The 22140-nt window shown below is 42.0% G+C and overlaps 1 protein-coding gene and 1 long non-coding RNA gene across 3 annotated transcripts in view; one reads left to right on the forward strand and one right to left on the reverse strand.

Annotated features, from left to right (window-relative positions):
* The window catches only part of LOC148425209 (transient receptor potential cation channel subfamily M member 1-like), a 76802-nt gene that overhangs the window by 50844 nt on the left and 3818 nt on the right, over positions 1 to 22140 (forward strand). Inside the window, exons 15-27 of one of the 2 annotated variants that reach the window (XM_088413892.1) lie at positions 3280 to 3309; positions 3381 to 3667; positions 3738 to 3966; positions 4211 to 4342; positions 4406 to 4546; positions 5290 to 5418; positions 9535 to 9786; positions 9868 to 10060; positions 15620 to 15640; positions 15738 to 15882; positions 15959 to 16173; positions 21140 to 21272; positions 21343 to 21665. In XM_088413892.1, coding sequence (XP_088270018.1) covers positions 3280 to 3309; positions 3381 to 3667; positions 3738 to 3966; positions 4211 to 4342; positions 4406 to 4546; positions 5290 to 5418; positions 9535 to 9786; positions 9868 to 10060; positions 15620 to 15640; positions 15738 to 15882; positions 15959 to 16173; positions 21140 to 21272; positions 21343 to 21665 — 2230 coding nt within the window. The remainder of the gene's footprint in view (positions 1 to 3279; positions 3310 to 3380; positions 3668 to 3737; positions 3967 to 4210; positions 4343 to 4405; positions 4547 to 5289; positions 5419 to 9534; positions 9787 to 9867; positions 10061 to 15619; positions 15641 to 15737; positions 15883 to 15958; positions 16174 to 21139; positions 21273 to 21342; positions 21666 to 22140) is intronic. The other variant, XM_088413895.1, reaches the window with a different exon arrangement.
* On the reverse strand, positions 11244 to 20968 carry LOC148425212 (uncharacterized). The gene is made up of 2 exons (XR_015865480.1): positions 18469 to 20968; positions 11244 to 16994 (listed from the first exon to the last, which is right to left on the reverse strand). It is a non-coding gene; the product is annotated as an uncharacterized LOC148425212 (long non-coding RNA).

The raw sequence follows: 22140 nt of genomic DNA on the forward strand, positions 1-22140 counted from the left end.
GGGTTTAGCAGTGCTTGTTATAGAGTCTCATGGCAGAAGGAAGGAAAGACCTACGGAATCTCTCCTTCACACAGCGAGGGTGGATCAGTCTGCCACTGAAGCTGCTCTCTAGCCCAGATAGTACGTCCTGCAGGTGGTGCAACTCATGGTCCAGCATAGATGTCAATTTTGCCAGAATTCGTCCGTCGCCCACTTCCCGCACTAGCCTAGCCTAGGCTAACCCTAGTAAGGGAAGCCTAGGCTAGGCTAGGCTAACCCTAGTAAGGGAAGCCTAGGTTAGGCTAGCTTCATATTTCTTGATTATCGCCAGCTTTGTTTCCATATACTGTAAATCATCTTCTTACTTCTCTCTTTAACATCACTAGCAATCTTGGGACCCATGGCTAACCAATTCAAGTTTGAATTAAGCAGTAAAATGCACTATAAACATGGTTTATAGCGATTGAACAAATCTTTACCATTCCGCCATTTTTAAACGAGTGAGGCCGACCAATAGCAGACCAGCATCTCTGTCATGTGACGGCAACAGAAAATAAGTGCAATTACCTAAGAACGCCTGCAGATGTAGACAAAATAACACAAATACAGCCAACCTCCTAGGGTCAAAGCAGTTGTTTCTGTCGCAAAGCGTGGAAAATAACATGAAGGGGGGGGACGAAAAAACTCAGTAATCCACATCGCAACATGAAAAAAAAAAAAAAAAGGAAGCCAGGGATGCTGTAACCCGAGGGTCCACTGTACCTGTAAAAAAAATGTGCCAGGAAACTGAAAACGATCACCAAACACCTAAAATACATATTAATCAGCAGTGGCCGTCCGTGAGATTCACGCATACGGCTTCAGTGATGTCAGACTCGAATAAATACCCCTCCTGCGAACACATACGCATTGCTGGGCTACAGAGGCTATTTTCCGGAACATTTAAACATCAATAAACCCGCATCAGCAATTAAAACGTGCTGCTGTCAAAACTTTAAAGAATGAATAATATTTTAAAAATATCCACCAAATTTTATGATGTCCAATATAACGCAGTTTAATATAAGGACATCATTTTATTTATTTACTATAATTGTATACGAACGAAAAAATAACTAAACATATTCAAAATGAAACAAAGAAAATGCTTGCACTCACCAAAACAAACGGCAGTCACAATCGATTGGCCTTTTTAAGATCTCACGATTTCCCTTGACCTCTTCATGCTCTCTTTCTCTTCGCACTGAGATGTACAGTGTATCCACTGGGGTGTCCCCAAAAGTTTTTAAAAGCACCGTAGCACATGCATCCAGCCGTGCTTTGGTGTCTCGTTGCTGCCTTGGTTAAACAATTGAAGTTGGCAAATCCAGTGTAGCGCCGAACACCAAATCGATTATTTGCCAACAAAAGGCATTCCTAGCAGAACAATTTGCCAAGCCAGAAAAACAGTAGTCTAGCTCACGCCCCTGGTAACACAGTCAGAATAACGGGCAAGTCTCAGGACAGGTTAGCTAATAGATATGCTAAGCCAACACCACAGAGCTTGGTTGCTGAGCGTAGCACAGTCATCTTCTAATGAGCATCCACTTACGTCACGGTCAATGTGAGGCCTCTCGATGGTGATCATGACTCGATTGCCTGTTGCAGCTGTCTATTAACTATAGGAGCTCATTCAAATGTGTCTTTGCACATGGCACAGAAGGCCCACAACTCTTGAAGTGAATGCCCGAGCATTTGGGACGCAGGTAGAATTCATACAGCCTGGTGACACAAGTTAGCTGAATTTGAATTGGCTAAAATCAGTCATATAAAACTACTGTACTTGAAAGATTGTAACTAAATGGATATAATACGACACGAAAAGAATGGAATATGAAGAAAAATTCTTATAAATAAAAAAAATATGTATATATATATATATATATATATATATATATATATATATATATATATATATATATATATATATATATATATATATATATATATATATATATATATATATATACACACACATTGTAAAAATACATTTAAAATGAAATTGACCTTTATCAGCGTTATTAGAATATAGTTTATTATAATTACAATAACGTCAGGTTATATTAGGCCCGCAGAGAAGGCCTTGCTGGCCCCACCACTGGTAACCAGTGTATAGTATATATATAATATATATATATATATATATATATATATATATATATATATATATATATATATATATATATATATATATATATATACAATATATAGTAATACAAACATACAGAACATATGATATATATATATATATATATATATATATATATATATATATATATATATATATATATTTTTTTTTTTTTTTTTTTTGGGCAGTACTAGATTGGTAATTGAGGAGAAATTGTACACCGCAAACTAATTTGACAGTGAGCTACACTGGATTTGCAAATATAAATTGTTTAACCAAGGCAGCAATGAGACATCAAAGCATGGCTGGACACGCGCTATGGTGCTTTTAAAAACTCATGGGAACACTCGAGCGCATATACATTATTGTACATCTCAGTTCGAAAGTAAAGGGAGCTCCTCAATGCACTACGGTCCTTTTAAAAACCTTTGGAGGCACCTGAGTGATAACACTGTACTGTATATTTCTGTGTGCAGAGAGCATGAAAGGTCTAGAAAAATCGGGAGCTATTGAAAAGACTGATCGATTGTGACAGCCGTTTTTTTTTTAGCAAGTGCAAACATTTTCATTATTGTTTCATTTTTAATGTTTTATGCTATTTCGTTCATATTCAATTAATAATAATATATGATATTAATAGTAATATAATATAGTATATTAAACTGTGATTTGTCATTTGGAATTCATAAAATTTCATGGATATTTATTTTAAATTATTAATTATTTTAAGTTTTGACAGCATCATGTATAATGACAAGTTTTAATTTCTGTTGAGAGTTTATTGAGGTTTAAATGCTCCAGAAAATAGCCTGTGTAGCCCAGTAATGCGTACGTGTGCACATGAGGTGTATTTATTTGAGGGTCTGACATCGCTGAAGTATGTGTGAAAAGTCATGGACTGCCACTGCCTACACCCGCTCGCATTTTTTCAGAAGTGCAGGGATGCATTGCCACAACAGGAGCGAAAGGCTTAAACCAGCAGTCGAAATTCTAATCGGAGACAACAGCCTCTGGCATTTTGGCCTAGCACAAAAGTGCATTTGAATATGGTAGAGCAAAGTTGCTGGCTTTTTTTTTTCGAGGTCCCGCTCGTCATCAAAAGTTGGCAACCGACGTGACGTTTTGTTTTGCAGCCCAAAGCCCTGAAGCTGCTGGGCATGGAGGTAAGCGTCCGGCGCCGGCGGCGCCCCAATGGGCGTGTGTCGTGACAAATGTTGCACACGGCGGCCCGCAGGACGACGAGCCCCGCACCAGGGGCAAGAAGAACAAGAAGAAGGAAGAGGAAGTGGAGGTGGACGCGGATGACCCGGAAGTGAACCGCTTCCAGTACCCCTTCCATGAGCTGATGGTGTGGGCCGTGCTGATGAAACGGCAGAAGATGGCTCTCTTCCTGTGGCAGCGCGGCGAAGAGGCCATGGCCAAAGCCCTGGTGGCCTGCAAGCTCTACAAGGCCATGGCCCATGAGTCGTCCCAGAGTGAGCTGGTGGACGACATCTACCAGGACCTGGAGAACAACTCCAAGTAGGGACGGACGTGGGCTGCGCCGTAGGCGGTGTGCCCCGCTCAGACCCTCCTTCCTTTTTGCGGGAAGGGAGTTCGGGCAGCTGGCCTACGAGCTTCTGGACCAGTCATACAAACGCGATGAGCAGGTGGCCATGAAGCTGCTGACCTACGAGCTGAAGAACTGGAGCAACTCCACCTGCCTGAAGCTGGCCGTGGCCGCCAAGCATCGAGACTTCATCGCGCACACATGCAGTCAGATGCTGCTGACCGACATGTGGATGGGATGTCTGCGCATGGGCAAGAGCAACAGCCTCAAGGTTGTGCAAGGGCTTTACGTCTCAGCGAGATGAATAAACGGGCAATTTTTCTATGTAAATATATTTGCATACTGTATATCTAATCTAATAATGTCCCATTGGTTATGAGAATTGTGTGTTCCAGAGTTATCATGTAAGAAATACTTTTTGCCAGTAGGAGGCAGCATAGATCTTTACCCAGCTCAAACAGCTTAAAAAGCAGTGGCGTAAAGCCTTCTCTTCCCAATGTGCAACTTGCGCTCAGGTGATTTTAGGAATCGTCTTTCCACCCGCCATCCTCCTGCTGGACTTCCGCCTGGGTGATGAGACGTCCTTCCACTCATCCAGGGAGAGCGAGGGCACCAGAGGAAAAGACGGCGACAACAAGTCGGTCAAAGTAGGCGTGGCGCAGCGCAGCGTCCCCTCCTTCCTTCCCACTTTGACTCCTCTTTGGGTCTAGGATGCCGCGTCCAATGTGGACACCTTGTCCAAGAAAGGAGACGAGGAGGACAGCCAGAAGAAAGGCGGCAGGAGGATACCTGTAGGCAAGAAGATTTATGAGTTCTACAACGCCCCCTTCACCAAGTTCTGGTTCAACACGGCAAGTAGCCTCGCGTCCGCTTTGTCCTCCGCAAGTCCGACCACTCAGCCAAATTTGTTGCCAGGACTAACGAGTGATATCAAATTCTCATAGTTAACTAGGGAGAACTGAAAGTACCAAAATTAAATTAAGAAATGTACTATTAAATAATCAAATAAAAGTGTCATGTTTCATTTATTGTGTCACTAAATAAATAACGATCGGGTTAGCCAATCAGGTGTAAGGGCCCGCTCATCAAACTTTGACAGCAGTCATGAAACGGCAAACACAGGACAGTGGAATCATTAATTAAATAGATAAATAATTATATAGAAGGTATTTGAATTATTTAACACGGTTCATAAAACATTGATTTGTTTAATGAAACATTTAATAAAACATTTATTTAATAAAGAACATTTTGTGATGAGTAATGACACCTAAATAATTAATTAAACATTAAATTAATGATACTTATTTAATTAATTACACTTTTAATTAATTAGTTTTTTTTAAATCATTACATTTTAATTAATGGCACTTAATTAACAAAGCATTCAATTAAAGACACTTATTTAATGAATGACACTTGTAATTTATCAATGAAACATATGAATAATGAAACAATTATTTATACATTTATTTGATTAATGACACTTTTACAACACTCAATAGCCTGAGTTGCGCTCATACAGTACGTAACGAGGAAAACAAAGGACATTTTTGGCCAAAGGCAGCAACATGCGACAGAATGGCTGTTTCAGATCTCCTACCTGGTCTACCTGATGTTGTACAACTACATCATCTTGGTCAAGATGGAGCGTTGGCCCTCACTCCAGGAGTGGATCGTCATCTCCTATATCATCACGCTTGGCCTGGAGAAGGTCCGACAGGTAACGAGACCATGGCGCTGGATGCGCATAGACATTCTCACGCCATTAGCCAAAGCAAGCATTTGACTCTTTGACGCAGCATGCAGCTCATAAGACAAAAAAAATAAAACTAAATCCACAATGCCTAGTGTGTGGGCAACATCTCATACACTCGTCGCTTAGATGCATTTCCTTGGCATTAGACTGCAATGAGCAATCACATCCACTAGTGAGCATTCGCTTTGTTGTGACTCAAACAGCCTTTGCTCTCACAAGACATTTTTACAAAAATCCAGTGCTACATTTAGCCTGCGTCCGTGACGCATAATTTTAGCCATGGAACGCATACTTTCAAATCAACCTTTGTCATCTGAACACACAAGGCAATTTCAACCAGCAGTGGGAGCCTGCTTTCGATGTGACTTGTACTCTTTGCTCTTTGGCTGCCTTAGCCAATCATGTTCTCACGTTCACGTCCTGGTTTGTCGGCTTGAGTTACTGATGTAATTTGCAATGCAATGCTTATGCTACTTTCATGCAGCGTTTTCAATATCATTCGAGGTAGGACACGAGCAGTATATTGAGCTGAAATGTGAGTCAAGAAGGCAAACCAGATGAACTTTTCCCATCATCCAAAGATACAAAGTTGGCTGTCTGGGAGTTTTTCGGGTTTCGAAAACGAGGTTCTCATTGACATGAAATGACAGAATCCACATTGTGCTCTTTATTAAAACACATAATAGTTGAACGACTGATTTGAAAAAAAAACAAAAAACAAACCTACTATCACTCGATGGCAGTTAATTTCAAATCAATCATCTTTCAAAATATTTTTGTGCATTTATACTATAAACAAAACTGTTTATATAATCTACAAAAAATGCTATTTACCAAAAGATTTAGAATTTATACATTTTACAGCTGTCATTTCAATACCGGGATATTTTTGTTCAAAGTTATCATAACATCAGATTCTGATATCAAACATTCAAAATAATAATGTGTTATAATTGTAAATGATAATTCTCTCGACAGCTCAGAGATGAACAAACTAGCTCACGTTTAATGCTTTGCACATACAATTTGGAAGCTCACTTGAAAAAGTTTATTTTCATCTCTTGTTTGTCATAAATGCACTGATAATATATTAATTTTAATTTGGGCACCTTGTTTTTAATTTTAACTTTTTAAGTTTTGTTTAATTTTATTTAATAATGCAAAAGGTATAAAAACATTTTTTAGCTAACTTCAAAAAGTAGTGGTTGTTGCCACGTGATTTTTTTGGGGGGAAAAAAAAGTTTTTTTACGAATCAAAACTATAAAAAAAAGACACTTTCCCTTGTTTATTGTCTTGCAAAGCAGACTGAAGTTGTGTGATGATTCTTTGCACATCAAGAGATTGAATCAGAAATCATTTTTGCTTGAATCGAATAATTTTGAATCGAAAATTGATTCTGAATTGAATCAGAGACCGCAAAATTGAAATCGAATCGTGAGACAAAGATTCCCGCTGCTAATTTTGTCTTTTTTACTGTGAAATTTTTGGGACTCCATACATTGCTGTTTTTTTAGTATTGCGAGTCCCTGGGACCCAAAACTTTCCAGAGGTAAAATGAGCACTGAAAATCACATGTGAGCACAGGCCGTCTGTGTCACGTACACCACAAATCAAAAGCAAAGTTTCGCTTTGCTTCAGTTACAAGATAATGCTTTTTTCTTCATTTCTTAACTTGTAACTTGCATTTTCCTGTTAAACGCCAATCACAGTACTGTATACAATGTGCAATGTGCCCATTGGTTACTTGAACTGCCCAGAATGCTTTGCTCAACAAATCACATTTAAAAAGCAAACTAACACAACAGTCCCTTGCTACATTCCAAATGCTTTTGACTACGGGCCTGTACAATGAATGTGTTGACCAAGATTGTGTACACCTCTGTGGTGGACCAATAGGGCCAGCGAGGCCTTCTCTGCTGGCCTAATATAACCTTATAACGTTATCATAACTATAATAAACTATAATTATAATAACTATAATAAAAGTTAATTTCAATATAAATTTATTTTTACTGAATATATATATTTTATGTATAAAATTATTCTCCATATTCTTTTCGTGTCATGTCCATATGGCTACACTCCTACGTGCTGCTGTTTTAGTGTAGAGGTTTTTTTTTTATCCAATTAAAATTCAGCTGCATGAAAATTCAGTCTGCATGAGCCCGGAAGCGCTCCAATATTCGCTTGAACAGTCGAAGGCTTCTGTGCAGTGTGCATTGACATATTGTGTTCGGGCCCATATTTTTGTTAAACAGCTTGTTAAATAGCCAGTTGACCCATAATAACGCCTTCAAGTTGTCACGGCTAGGCATGGCGACGTGAGGCGGTGGAGGGAAAGGGGCTCAAAAACGCAGGAGGACGGAGAGGGTTTGCTCAAACAAAAGTGCTCTTTTAATAATAAAACAGGGCAGGAAAAGCAGAAGAAAAAAACTTATATATAATATTATAATATATTATAATAATATATAATATATATTATAATATAATATATTATATATAACTCAATATAGCCAACTTAATATAACTCACGAGACTAAATGGGACTACGGGGGAAGACTGGAGGACGAGTACAGAGGCACAGGGAACACGAAGTGACGAGGTGCAATAATCCAACAAAAGCAACAGACGGACGGTGGTTTAAATACAAGGAGACTAATTACTGAAAACACACTACAGCTGGACGGGGACAGGAGGCAGGGGAACCGGATAGGCTAACACGAGAGGAGCAGGGGCACACGGACAACAGGTGGACGAGATAAAACTAACGAGACTGAGAAAGGCAGATGCAGGGAAAAACACGAATGAATGACGAAATGAACCAGGAACTACTGAAACTAAATCCAAAAACCCAAAAACCCCAGACAGAACGTGACACAAGTAAACCTCACATAGAACGTGACGTAACTGGACGCTCAACGCAGAAAGGCTATATTGATCCACCATGTTTAACGCTGGAACCAGTTAAATAAAGAAAAAAACGTGTTGCTCAACCAGCTAACGTTACTGTTAGCGTACATCAGCGTACATTGTTTTTTTTCAACCCACAATGGGTGAAGAAGAGTAAAATGGAAATTGGAATGACGCGACTTTCAGCATTGGCGTCCATGTCAATAGAAAATGATTTATTATTGGAAATGAAACACGAAGACAAACTGTACAACCAAGTCATGAAAGTCTTTGTGAGAAAAAAAAGAAATGGATTTTGTGCTGAAATATTTTTGGGACAGCCGTTTTGGGTGAGTTGATATGTTTTTGTCATGTCATTCATATTCAATTGTCATGTTTGGTTGGGTTTGATTGTTGTGGGTTTGTGGGGTTTTGTTTATGTTTCTGTTCCACATGCGTCTGCCTCTATTGTCTGCGTTCTCATTAGTTTGATTTGGTCCACTTCTCTCATAATACTTTGTCCAATTTTGCTTCCATTTTGGTCCTGCATCATTTCCTTGTTAAAACTTATTTTTTTCAGACACATATTTCTGTTTTCCTGCATTTTCTGGGTCCCCTTCCTTCCTCCTCCCAACTCACCATGCCCAGACCTGACACTTATATTAAATTGCTATTTGTAATTTAGCTTACAATTATCTTAATGCTCACCTGATCAAACTCACCTCAAGACTTCATGGACAAATCATTTGAAATTATTATTCCTTATTCTAAGTTTTGGCACATATAATGATACGTTTTAATTGCTAATGCAGGTTTATTGATGTTTAAATGCTCTGAAAAATAGCCTGTGTACGTGTGAACCTGTGTGCATGAGGGGTCCAATGACTGAAGGCCTAAGTTTAAAATGCATGGACCGCCACTGGTCCGCGTAAATGTTTCACTTCATGAAACCAGGGCTCTGTAAACATTTACCTTCCAGCCATGATCAACGAACTCGATGACTGCAATGTCATTCCCGTGAGTGCATCACTTTAATGACACTCTCAATAAATGGCAGCGACAGCATACTTACACCTACTTAGACTGTGTTTAAACTTCCATGAGATCTGCCACTTTAAACATATCTTGGAAATACACAGAAATCCCACTTCAGACACAGCTCATGTTGTTATGGTGTGCTGGCGTGCCAGATCCTGATGTCGGAGCCAGGCAAGCTGAAGCAGAAGATCAACGTGTGGTTGGAGGACTACTGGAACCTAACAGACCTGGCCGCCATCTGGGTCTTCGTACTCGGCCTGCTGCTGCGGCTGCACAACGAGCCCTACATGGGCTACGGCCGCGTCATCTACTGCGTGGACATCATCTTCTGGTACATCCGCGTGCTGGACATTTTCGGCGTCAACAAATACCTGGGGCCCTACGTCATGATGATCGGCAAGATGGTGAGTGGTTCCTGGCCAAGGTTTGGAGGCGGGACTGACGCCGCTGTCGCTCCCCCCCCCCCCCCCCCCCCCCCCCCCCAGATGATCGACATGCTCTACTTCGTGGTGATCATGCTGGTGGTGCTGATGAGCTTCGGCGTGGCCCGCCAGGCTATTCTGCACCCGGACGAGGAGCCCACCTGGCGCCTGGCTCGCAATATCTTCTACATGCCCTACTGGATGATCTACGGCGAGGTCTTTGCCGACTCCATAGACCGTAAGACTAGAATTCATAGTAAGGCTTCCCCTCGGCCCGACCGCGCTTCTCCCTCATCCTTGTCGCCGCCGTTTTAATTGCTGGCACGCGCAAAGACGTACAAATATACCGTATTTTCTGCACTACAAGGCGCACCTCGAATGAATGTCCTATTTTAAAAGTGTTGTCATATAGAAGATACAGTGTGGTAAGGCGCATAGAATAAAATCTACAGTAGTGGAGCAAATATCGCATATCAACATTTCAAACAGGGTGTCACGTTTGAGCATGGCGGCTTGAGGCAGTGTGGGTTGTGGGAAATGTGGAACCAAAAGGATGCAGGACAGACTGGGATGAGGCTCAAAAGAGGATATTTAATAACAAATGAAAGCACGGTTGGAAAGGACTAAAAAATACAAAGTACAACAAAAAATGCTAAACTCAACTTACTGGGGCAACAAGGAACGGGAGGCAGCACGGGAAGGATGGATACAAGGGAGCGCGAGGCAAGACAGGGGGGGGGGGTACGTACAATGACCCGACAAGGGACAGGGCAAAACACTGGAACTTAAATACTATCTTAACTAATCAAGAGACGCAAGACACTTGGGAACAACAAGGGGCAGGGAAAACTGACTCGTGGAAACACACGGGTGACAGGTGAGGCTAATTACAGTGACGACACGTGGGGGAAACACAGAGAACCTATAACTGAAACTAAACAACCCTAAACCCACATAAAAAAAAAACAGACAGAACGTGACACATGGTGTTTTAAACATTTAAGGATGAAAAATACATGTATAACTGATATGGTGCTTAAGTTATTTTTTTTTTTGTGCCCCAAAAATGAAAACTGGCGTTTTATGCGCTGTATAAGGTACACAGCATTTGAAGGCGCACTGTCAGCTTCTGAGAAAATTCAAGGCTTTTAGGTGTGCCTTATATTGCAGAAAATACAGTAATTGTGGTGCCTTTTCACAAAAGCAGGCTTATGTTGCAGAGAGGAATTTTGAGTACACATTTTCAACAGAGATGTTGGGATTTGGGGATTTTGACAAAACAACCTCCTTAAGGTTTGGACCGGGGGTCGGCAACCTGAAGCTCTCGAGCAGCATGCGGCTCTTTAGCGCCGTCCTAGTGGCTCCCTGCTCTTTAGCGCCGTCCTAGTGGCTCCCTGGAGCTATTTCAAAAATGTTTGAACATAGAAAAAGATCAATCAATCAATCAATCAAATTTTATTTGTATAGCCCTAATTCACCGAAGTCTCAAAGGGCTTCACAGATGAAAAGAGGTCATGTGGAGACCTTCGAAAAAAGAAGTCGCACAGAGACATCTTTTCAGTGTAAGGTACACAACAGCATCCCCTGTCAAAGCTCCCAGAAGAGGACGGAAAAACTCAAAAAACCCCAATTAGGGGAAAATCAGAAACCTCCAGAAGGGACCACAGGTGGGAGGAGCCCCCTTCCAGGCCCACAGGTTGAAATGGATGCTGCATGTACCAAATACAGACATACACATAAACAATATAAATTACAGAAAACATATTGTGCTATATAGTGCAGTGATGTCTTGACAGCAGGCAAAGCCATTGGGCAGGAACCATCCCACATTCCAACCAGGTGGACCGCAGACGTCCCATCTCCTAACCCGTGACGGTCGATCAGCGCAGGGCCCATTGGAGGCGGTCAAGTCAACTCTCACCATCTAGCTAGCCCCCTCTGAGAGGGGGGCAGGAAAAAAGAAAAAAGAAGAAAGCTGTAGACAGGCTCAATTAACTAAATGCTTTTGAATATAAATGTGTTTTTAGTCGGGATTTAAAGATTTCTACTAAGGTGGCTGTGCGAACCATAGGTAGGGCATTCCATAGTAATGGCGCGCGAATGGAAAATGCCCTTGATCCCACGGACTTGGACTATGGTGATACTAAGTCGACGAGATATAATCAACAGCACCTTAAAATCACATCTCACGTGTATTGGAAGCCAATGCAGGTCAGCTAGAATCGGAGTAATATGATCGAACTTTCTCGTCCTTGTCAATAGTCTCGCTGCTGCATTCTGTACAGACTGCAGGCTTTTAATGTAGGACATGGAATGTCCAGAAAACAAAACGTTACAATAGTCTAGGTGCGACGTGACAAATGCATGAATTAATATTTCTGCATCGCTAAGAGAAAGAATAGGGCAAATTTTAGCTATATTGCGGAGGTGAAAAAACGCCGTTCTTGTCATGTTATTAATATGTGTTCGAAAGGAGAGAGTTGAGTCAAATATCACGCTGAGATTTTTTGCAGAACTACTTTGGGAAATAATACAGTTTTCCAGGTTCAACGTGGTATTCTTAAGCAAGTACTGATGATGAGCAGGGCCAATAAATAACATCTCAGTTTTACTAGGGTTGAGAAGCAGAAAATTGGAAGACATCCATTGTTTAATCTCGGCAAGGCAGGCCTCCAGTTTACTGCACTTGCACAGATCCATTATTTCTAAGGGCATATAGAGTTGGGTATCATCAGCATAACAATGAAAACTAATAGCATGTTTACATATAATATCGCCAAGAGGAATCATGTAGATGTTGAACAGTAAGGGACCAAGTACTGACCCCTGCGGGACACCACATGAGATGGAGAAAGATTCAGAGATGGCATTGCCATAAGAGACACTATGCGTCCTTCCCAGGATGTAAGATCTGAACCAAGAAAGTGCTGATCCCGAGATACCAACACATGATCTAAGACGTTCTATAAAAATATGATGATCAATAGTGTCAAACGCGGCACTAAGATCAAGCAGTAATAATATTGATGAGATGTTGGAATCCATGGCTAAGAGAAGATCATTCGTCACTTTTACTAGGACTGTCTCAGTTGAGTGGTTGGCCCTAAAACCTGACTGAAGGAGTTCAAATCTATTGTTGTCTATTATAGAATCGCTAAGCTGTTGTGCTACAACTTTCTCAAGAATTTTGGCAATAAACGGAAGGTGTGACACTGGCCTATAGTTAAAGAGATTTTCAGGATCTAGGTGATTTTTCTTAAGTAATGGTTGAATGATGGCCGTCTTAAAAGCTTCAGGTAGAATGCCAGAGGAGAGTGACAGGTTGATAATATTCAAGACAGATGACCCTAAGATCGGGAATAAATCTTTAACGAGTTTGCCTGGAAGCGGGTCGAGCATGAAACCTGAACTGTATTGATGTGATTTGATGTAGCGTATTTTCCGCACTAGTAATGCGCACCGGATTATAAGGTGCACCCTCAATTAATGACATATTTTAAAACATTTTCCATATATAAGGCGCACCGGATTACAAGACGCACCCTCAATTAATGATATATTTAAAAAAAATTTCAATCACAATATAGTATAATAATCAAAGTAATAAATAATAACTCTATACTCTCAACAGCATAATAACTCAGTGTCAATATGACCAACCTTTTTCAACTGTAAACACACAAAGGAAACAGGTAAAGCTTACTTTCTCATCAGCTTTTAAAAATAATTAAAGACTTTTAGGTGTGCCTTATAGTGCGGAACATACGGTACTTTACATTTTCAAAAGGCTGATGTTTTATGTTTTACTGTAATTGAAGGTTGCGTTTTATTGCACTGTGTTGACCAGATAAGGGGCATGTTATGCATGTTCCATTTTGTTGTTTTTTCAAATCCTTAAAATAAAAACATCAAAAATCAGATTTCTTTCATTTATTTAATTTCATCAAAGCAATGAAACTGAATTCCTTAATATTGAAATTAAGTTAAACTTGAGGTGGCATCGGACAACACAGTAGTCACATGGTGCATCATTATCAACAGGATGCACTGCAGTAGAAATAAACATTTAATCATGGAGGTTCATTATGTATTTGTAGTTAATAGTAGGCTAATATAGCTACTATAAATATGTACATACAACATGTGTTGCCTTCATTATAGGGCTTATATAAGGCTTTTAATTTTAATTTTTTGCGGCTCCAAGTATGTTCGTTTTCTGTTTTTTTTTCTTTTGTCCAATATGGCTCTTTCAACACTTTGGATTGCCGACCCCTGGTCTGGACGTTCACTTCCTAGGAGCCAAAAGCTTCAAATTGTGACCCAAGTGTTAATCCTCGATTAGTTGAAGACGTGTCCCTTTACAAGATGATTTCCATATATGTTTTTTTTCTCCCTTTACAAGATGATTTCCACATATGTTTTTTTCTCCAAACTAAGGATTTAATCAAGTTTTCAATAGCTGTCAGTCCCTCAATGTTTGAGCTACCTCCATGTATTTTACAACAGTGTCAAGGGTGTCAGGTTCAGGCAACCTAGAACATTCAATAAGCAACAAACCAGAAGGGAGACTGTGAAAGAAGATTAAGACAAGCCCAGCCACTAAGCAGCAAAATAGTAACTCAGACCAACCAAGATTGAAATTTCTTTGCTGGCAAAGGGAGGGCTTGGCTCTCCCCTCTCATGTTTGCCAAAACCGTCTGAACCCAGCCATCCCCACCTGCTTTTTATTCATTTAGCAAAGCACTGCACATTAAAAGACATAACAAAAAAAGCCAGCTGGGCCAAGGTTTCAGTTCACACTTTCCTGCGTTAACAGCTTTATCTAAGGACCGGGGCAAGATGAACTTGGACTGCATAGATGGATAGCAATGCATGCTATTCTAGACAAGAAATAAACACATAATGATAACAACCTAATATATGATTTTCTTCTCAGAGACAACAAACGTTTTCTCATGAGGGTTGGCCCTAGCCACAGAAGCACTTGCTTCCCTGAAAGGTTAGGGAAGCAAGGTAACAATCAGTTTCTGATAATGGGGGAAATACGTAGAAGGGGGAAATACGTAGAAGTCCATACACTATCAGACCATGCAATCGCTGCTATTCTTTTTACCAGGAACAAGATGACAGACCCCATACTGTTCCGTCATATGATTAGGTCATTGTGCCCATGATTTTGTCATGAGGTCATTATGCCTGTGATTCATTAAAGTTGCAGAAGACATGAACTCCAACAAATAATATCCATGTGCACCAATTTACAGAAACAAATATGGGATCATCTATATACAACTATTCGAACAATGGGAATCAAGTGTAGAATTGAAATATAGCCATATTTCATTTTCAGAAATAAGCCTGATTTTGTCCAAGTGCATCACATATATATTATTTATGCGATAGAAAACAATCACTTGTAGTTCAATGAAGCTTTTAGCTGCCTACATGACACTAACACTGATGATGTAACTATAAGGTGTAATAGAGTACAAAAAGGCAAGTAGAAATATCTGTTGAGTAAATTATTGACTGAGATGGATGGAAATCAGCAAGAGTTTCAGCGATGGATCAAAGTAATAGCCGATACATGAAAAATTGGACACAGAAGAATAGATTCAGGAAATATTTCTCCTCTGTGACAAATCAGCTTGAAACAATTCCAAATCACTTTGAAGTGAATCCACAAGGTCAAAATAATGACAATCAGGCAATCTAGCAACCATCTTAGACTCATATCACATCATTGCTTTTTTGTGCTGACTCGAGTGTCCTGAGACTGAGCACTCCTCTTGCTCTTCTCTTTGTTGATCTTTAGTCTACGCCATGGAGATCAATCGTAAGCGACGACAGAAATCACACATCATCGCGGGGCAGCGAGAAGCTGGCGGCACCTGATTTGTATGTACATTTGTTTGTGGCTACTCTGGCGGTAGCTCCATGCGGGGACAACATGTACGATGAAGACGGCAAGAAGCTTCCGCCATGCATTCCCGGCGCCTGGCTGACGCCGGCCATCATGGCCTGCTACCTACTGGTGGCCAACATCCTGCTGGTCAACCTGCTCATTGCCGTCTTCAAGTAAGTACCGTGACCGTGGCAATGCATCATCACAATATAATCAAAGAAACAAAGCAAGGTCTCCTTGCACTGGCAGCAACACCTTCTTCGAGGTCAAGTCCATCTCCAACCAGGTGTGGAAGTTCCAGCGCTACCAGCTGATCATGACATTCCACGACCGACCCATCCTGCCCCCGCCCCTCATCGTCTTCTCTCATTTCTTCATCGTCCTCAGACGTCTGTGCTGCCGCTGCCTCCGCCCGCAGCCAGTGCGCCGCGACGCTGACCGCGACAACACCCAGAGACGCCTCCGTAAGGCTACCCCTTCCTTCCTTCCTTCCTCCCTCCCTCCCTCCCCCATCCTCAAAACTAGAAGCTGAGTGCCATAGCAACCTCTGATCCAAACAAGTCCAAAGGACCTAGGCCACCTCACTAAATCCAAACAAACTGGGATGAAGGAAAATATTGAGCACAATAATACTGCACGTCCATACATATGGGGTGCCATCTCAGAAAAGGGAGTTGCCCCTGTTTTGGATTTACCAATCAGGGGTAGTACTCGATTTACACCCCTCTGCATCTGAAAACGTGCTTTTTCTCTTGACTTCAAAATGGCAACTTTGGACTTAGCCCATTCCTGTTCTCAACATCAATCTCAACATGACATCTAGCAACAACAACAAAAATTAACTAGTGTGAAAATTAGTTTAGTGAAGTCCAAACATCTGCCAAATTTGTTGCCATTACACAAAAGACGCTGAAGAGAGCTGTATTACAAGGGCGTGGTCATTTTGGAATTGGGACTTGGCCCAGTCTTTCACTGATCAATTTGAAAAACAATGGTGTGGGTCACAAAGGACACATTTGAAGGGAATGCATATCTTCCATCAGTTTGGAAAGGCAAGATATGGACAAAAACAGACAAATACAGATACACAATACAGATTACAGAGAAAATATTGTGCCCGATAGTGCAATGATGTCTCGACAGCGGGCAAAGTCATTAGGCAGGAACCTTCCCACAGTCCAGCCAAGTGGACCGCAGATGGTCGATCTCTCAACCCGCGATGGTCAATCAGCGCAGGGCCAGATGGGGTGTTCCAAGTCATCCTTCACCATCTAGCTAGCCCCCTCTCCGAGCCGGGAGAAGAGGGCAGGAAAAAGAAGAATAAAGCTGCAGACAGGCCCATTAAATAAATGCTTGTGAGTATAAATGTGTTTTTAGTCGGGATTTAAAGATTTTTACTGAGGCCGCTGTGCGAATTTCCATAGGTTCTTTTTAGCCCCTGGGGTCGATAACAAACCAGCCTTTTGTGATCAAAATTATCGGGATGGAACATACAGTATGGTAATGCTAAGTCGACGAGACAGGAAGGAGCTAAACCATGTAAAATTTGACAAGTAATTAACAACACCTTAAAATCACATCTCGTGTATTGGAAGCCAATGCAGGTCAGCTAGTATCGGAGTAATATGATCGAACTTTCTCGTCCTTGTCAAGAGTCTCGCTACTGCATTTTGTACAGACTGCAGGCTTTTGACGCAGGACAAGGGAAGCCAAGAAAACAAAACGTTACAATAGTCACAGCGCGACATAACAAATAAATGAATTAATGTTTCAGCATCGCTAGGAAACCAAAGAGGGTGAATTTTAGCTATATTGCGAAGGTGAAAAACCCCGTCCTTGTCGTGTTCTTAATATGCGTCTGAAAAGAGAGAGTTGAGTCAAATATCACACCGAGGGTTTTTGCAGAACTTCTTTGGGCAATTGTGCAGTTATCCAGGTTCAAAGTGGTATTCTTAATCAAGTGCTGATGATGAGCAGAGCCAATAATTAACATCTCTGTTTTAGTAGGGTTAAGAAGCATAAGATTGGAAGACATCCATTGTGTAATCTCAGCAAGGCAGGTCTCCTGTTTACTGCACTTGCACGGATCCGTTATTTCTAAAGGCATGTATAGTTGGGTATCATCAGTATAGCAATTAAAACAAATAGTATGTTTACGTATAATATTGCCAAGTGGAATCATGTAGATGTTAAACACTAAGGGACCAAGTACTGACCCCTGCGGGACACCACATGAGACTAAGATAGATTCAGAGATCGCATTGCCATAAGAGACACTATGCGTCCTTCCCAGGATGTAAGATCTGAACCAAGAAAGTGCTGATCCCGAGATACCAACATATGATTTTAGACTGTCTACAAGAATATGATGATCAATAGTGTCAAATGCCGGCACGAAGGTCAAGCAATAATAATATTGATGAGATGTTGGAATCCATGGCTAAGAGAAGATCACTCGTCATTTTACAAGGGCTGTCTCATTTGAGTGGTTGGCCCTAAAACCTGGCTGAAGGAGTTCAAATCTAATGTTATCTATCATGAAATTGTTAAGCTGTTAGAATGTCAGAGAAATCTCTAAAAGAAGACTAGGACAAGCCTAGCTGCTAAGCAGCAAAAGAGTAACTCAGACCAGCCAAGATTGACTTTTCTCCGGTGTCTGCCGTCATGTGGGCTCTATACCGGTCTGTCATGGTGAAGAAGGAGCTGAGCCAAAAGGCGAAGCTCTCTGTTTACCACTTCATCTACATTCCTGCCCTCACCTATGGCCACAAGCTGTGGGTTGTTACGGAACGAACAAGATCCCGGATACAAGCGGCCGAAATGAGTTTCCTCCGCAGGGTGTCCGGGTTCTCCCTTAGGGATAGGGTGAGAAGATCGGTCATCCGGGAGGGGTTCTGCGTCGAGCCGCTGCTCCGCGTTGAGAGGAGACAGTTGAAGTGGTTCGGGCATCCGGTTAGGATGTCCCCCGGACGCCTCCCCGGTGAGGTGTTTCGGGCACGTCCCACTGGAAGGAGGCCCTGGGGACGACTCAGGAGACGCTGGAGGGACTATGTCTCTCGGCTGGCCTGGGGGATTCTGGGGATCCTTCCGGAAGAGCTGGATGAAGTGGCCAGGGAGAGGGAAGTCTGGGCTTCCTTGCGCAAACTGCTGCCCCCGCGACCCGACCCCGGAGGACAACGGTAGAAGATGGATGGATGTTGGAATCCATGGCTAAAAGAAGACCATTCGTCACTTTTACAAGGGTTGTCTCAGTTGAGTGGTTGGCCCTAAATCCTGACTGAAGGAGTTCAAATCTACTGTTATCAATCATGAAATCGCTGAGCTCTTGTACGCTAAAACTTTCTCAAGAATCTTCAAAATAAACGTAAGATGTGACACTGGTCTATAATTCGAGAGATTTTCAGGATTTCTGTGAGGGTTTTTAAGTAATGGTTGAATGACGGCCTTCTTAAAAGAGGAGAGCGACAAGATGATTAATATTCAAGAAAGATGATCCGAAGATCGGGAATAAGTCTTGGAAAACGGGTCAAGCATACAGGATGTCGGCTTTGCTGCTTTAACCAGGTGTGTAAGACACTCCAGGGATACTAAATCAAACTGGGACAGGGTTACTAGAATTTCATGAACCTGATTGTCCAAACTAGAATCAGCAATCACAGAACCCGAGAGGGTAAGTGGCGCCGCATTTTTTATTTCGTCCCATATTAGCTGAATCCGCTGAGTAAAGAATTCCATGAAATCGTGTGCTGAATGGAGGGAGCTCTGATTAATCTGCTGCTGTTGTGTTAGCATAGCTACCGTATCAAATATTTGGGGTTGTATTTATTAAGACTAATCATTTTGGAAAAGTAATTTATTTTAGCTAACCTAAGAGCCTCTTTATATTTCAGCAAGCTATCACACTAGGCCTGACAGAAGACCTCGAGTTTGGTTGTTCGCCATTTACGCTCAAGATTTCTACTTAATTTAAGCGTGCGCGTTTCATCCGTAAACCACGGAGTGTGCCGCTTTAATTCTCAACGGTGCTATAGCGTTGAGGGAATTTAAAAGAACCATATTAAAATAGTTTGTGAGCTTATCAATTGAACCAATGAAAGACAGAATGGCAGCTGTTGCGAAAGGCGGTAGTTCAGAAAGTGCAGCTGTGGTTGATGAGTTAATATTCAGGCTCTTAAAGCCTTGGTTGTGGTCAATAAGACCACACTGAGCTAGGACTTCGAATGTTATAAGATAATGATCAGACATAGCGTTAGTATGCGGCAGAATTGTGACATTTGAGGCAGTTAGGCCATGGGTTAACACTAAGTCTAAGATACAGTATTACCATTCCGGTGTATCGCTGCTTTTATTATTTGTGTAAGATTATTGCTTGAAATGCTACAGTAAGTGGCTCAAACGGGGAGTTCAAATGAATATTGAAGTCACCCATAATTAATATATTATCCGCATGAGTAATTCAATCAGCCATAAATTCAGGGAATTCATCTATGAATACAGAATATGGACCGAGAGGATAGTAAATAACTACATTATAGAATGGTAAAAAGGAGCTCGATCGCAAAACGAGAGCATCAAATGTCTTCAAAGTGTGATTATTGCTCCTGCTAAATTTAAGACCAGATTCTGAAATTGGCCCCCCTTCCAAGAGCGAGCAATGTGTGTGCCCACAAAGTTTGGGGATGAGGCCTCATTTAATGATAAAAATTCATTTGGTTTTAACCAGGTTTCACAGAGACCAAGCACTTTAAAATTGTGATCTCTAATAAGATAATTTACAAGAAGGGCTTTTGAGGAGCTTTTTAGGAGTCCTAATTTTAGTAGTACTAATACCAATATGATTTTGATGGCTGGGGCTCAGTTTGTATTTTGAATACTTAAAACCTCGTCGCGATGTTAATAATGTAGGAATTTGGTTGTTGATGGCTTCAGCACACATATTAATATTAATACTCCGCCTAGGGACTAGGCCAAGCCGACCGGTTGAGAAAATATGGCTACTTTTCTTAATTAACACCACCTCAATAGAAACCTTATCACTAGGGGATTCAGCATTAGGTATTGAAACTGTGTGTGGATTGCAGTGACCTAGACTAAGTGTACTACGTGTGTAATAACAGTCCAGCCTGGTGCCAGTTAACTCGAGCCTTAACGACTCCACGCCCGTTCTAGCAGGCTCGCTACTCGTCTGCGACCCGACATGGTCTCATGTAAAAAGTCATGGAAGGCTCAAACAGTAATCTATGTTTCCAGAAAGAGTGATAGCACCTTCCCAGTTAGGGTGAAGGCTGTCCTTTAGCAGGTCGTGCCGGCCCCAGAAAGAGGGCCAATTATCTACATACTGGAAACTGGTCACTGCAAACTGGAAACAGTCAAGTCGCAAACCGCCGCTGACCATGTGGGTGGCGTCCATTTTTTTATTTTAACGTGCAGAGCTTCTGCTGGGCACGGACGAGCTAAAGAGTCTCCACGAGTTTGAGGAGCAATGTGTGGACGAGTACTTCCGAGAAAAGGATGAGGAAAAGCAGTCGTCCAACAACGAGAGGATCCGCGTCACTTCGGAGAGGTGGGCTGGTGTGGCCGTCCGCACACCCGAGCCAGCGGCATTCCTGACTGGACGTCTCGTCAATGGTCAGGGTGGAGAACATGTCCATGCGACTGGAGGAGGTGAACGAGCGCGAGCATGCCATGAAGGCGTCCCTGCAGACGGTGGACCTGCGCCTGGCCCAGCTGGAGGAGTTCTCGGCCCGCATGATGGCCGCTCTGGAGCAGCTGACGGGCGTGGAGCGGCCCGAGTGTTGCAGAGCGGGCGCCGCCCCGCCGCCCTTTGACGGCGCCGCCTTCGAATGCCGCCACGCTAGCTTCAGCAGCATCGACGACACCAGCCTCTACCGCTATCAGATGGAGCGCGACCCCACCTCCGGGAGTCCGGAAAGACCGGCGGGATGCCTTGTCGCTGGTAGGAGAGGGGTTCGCCCTGGGGATGGGTTGGCACAGTGTTAATAACACAGTCTGATGCGTATAAATTGTTAGGTTCAGGCAACCTACAACATTCAACAAACAAAGAGGAAGGAAGACTTTCTCAAATCTTCTTCCAATCTGGTCACACATCCTTTCCGCTCCTCATTAATTTCGTTGCGTCTAGGTACAAAAGTCAGTGCTGCCCTAAAGAGTTGGGGGAGACTGTCAGGTTCTTCCTTTAGACATTTGTAGAAAAACAATCAATGAAGACGTTAATACACCAAAGTAGTTTTACTAGCAAGTAGAATGGAATTGCCAGGAGAATGGTTTAAAACTAGTGGATACTCTCACTCGTCGTTCTGCCAGCCCTCCGTTCAACTTTTATTTTTTATTGAACAGTCACATGTCAGACTTTTTTTTTTTTTAAATCAATGTTCAACAGTGCTTTCCACACATCATCTGGGGCCTTTGCA

The sequence above is a fragment of the Hippichthys cyanospilos genome, chromosome 4 (assembly GCF_059441005.1).
Source record: "Hippichthys cyanospilos isolate Australia breed blue-spotted pipefish chromosome 4, RoL_Hcya_1.0, whole genome shotgun sequence".
Classification (NCBI taxonomy): domain Eukaryota; kingdom Metazoa; phylum Chordata; class Actinopteri; order Syngnathiformes; family Syngnathidae; genus Hippichthys; species Hippichthys cyanospilos.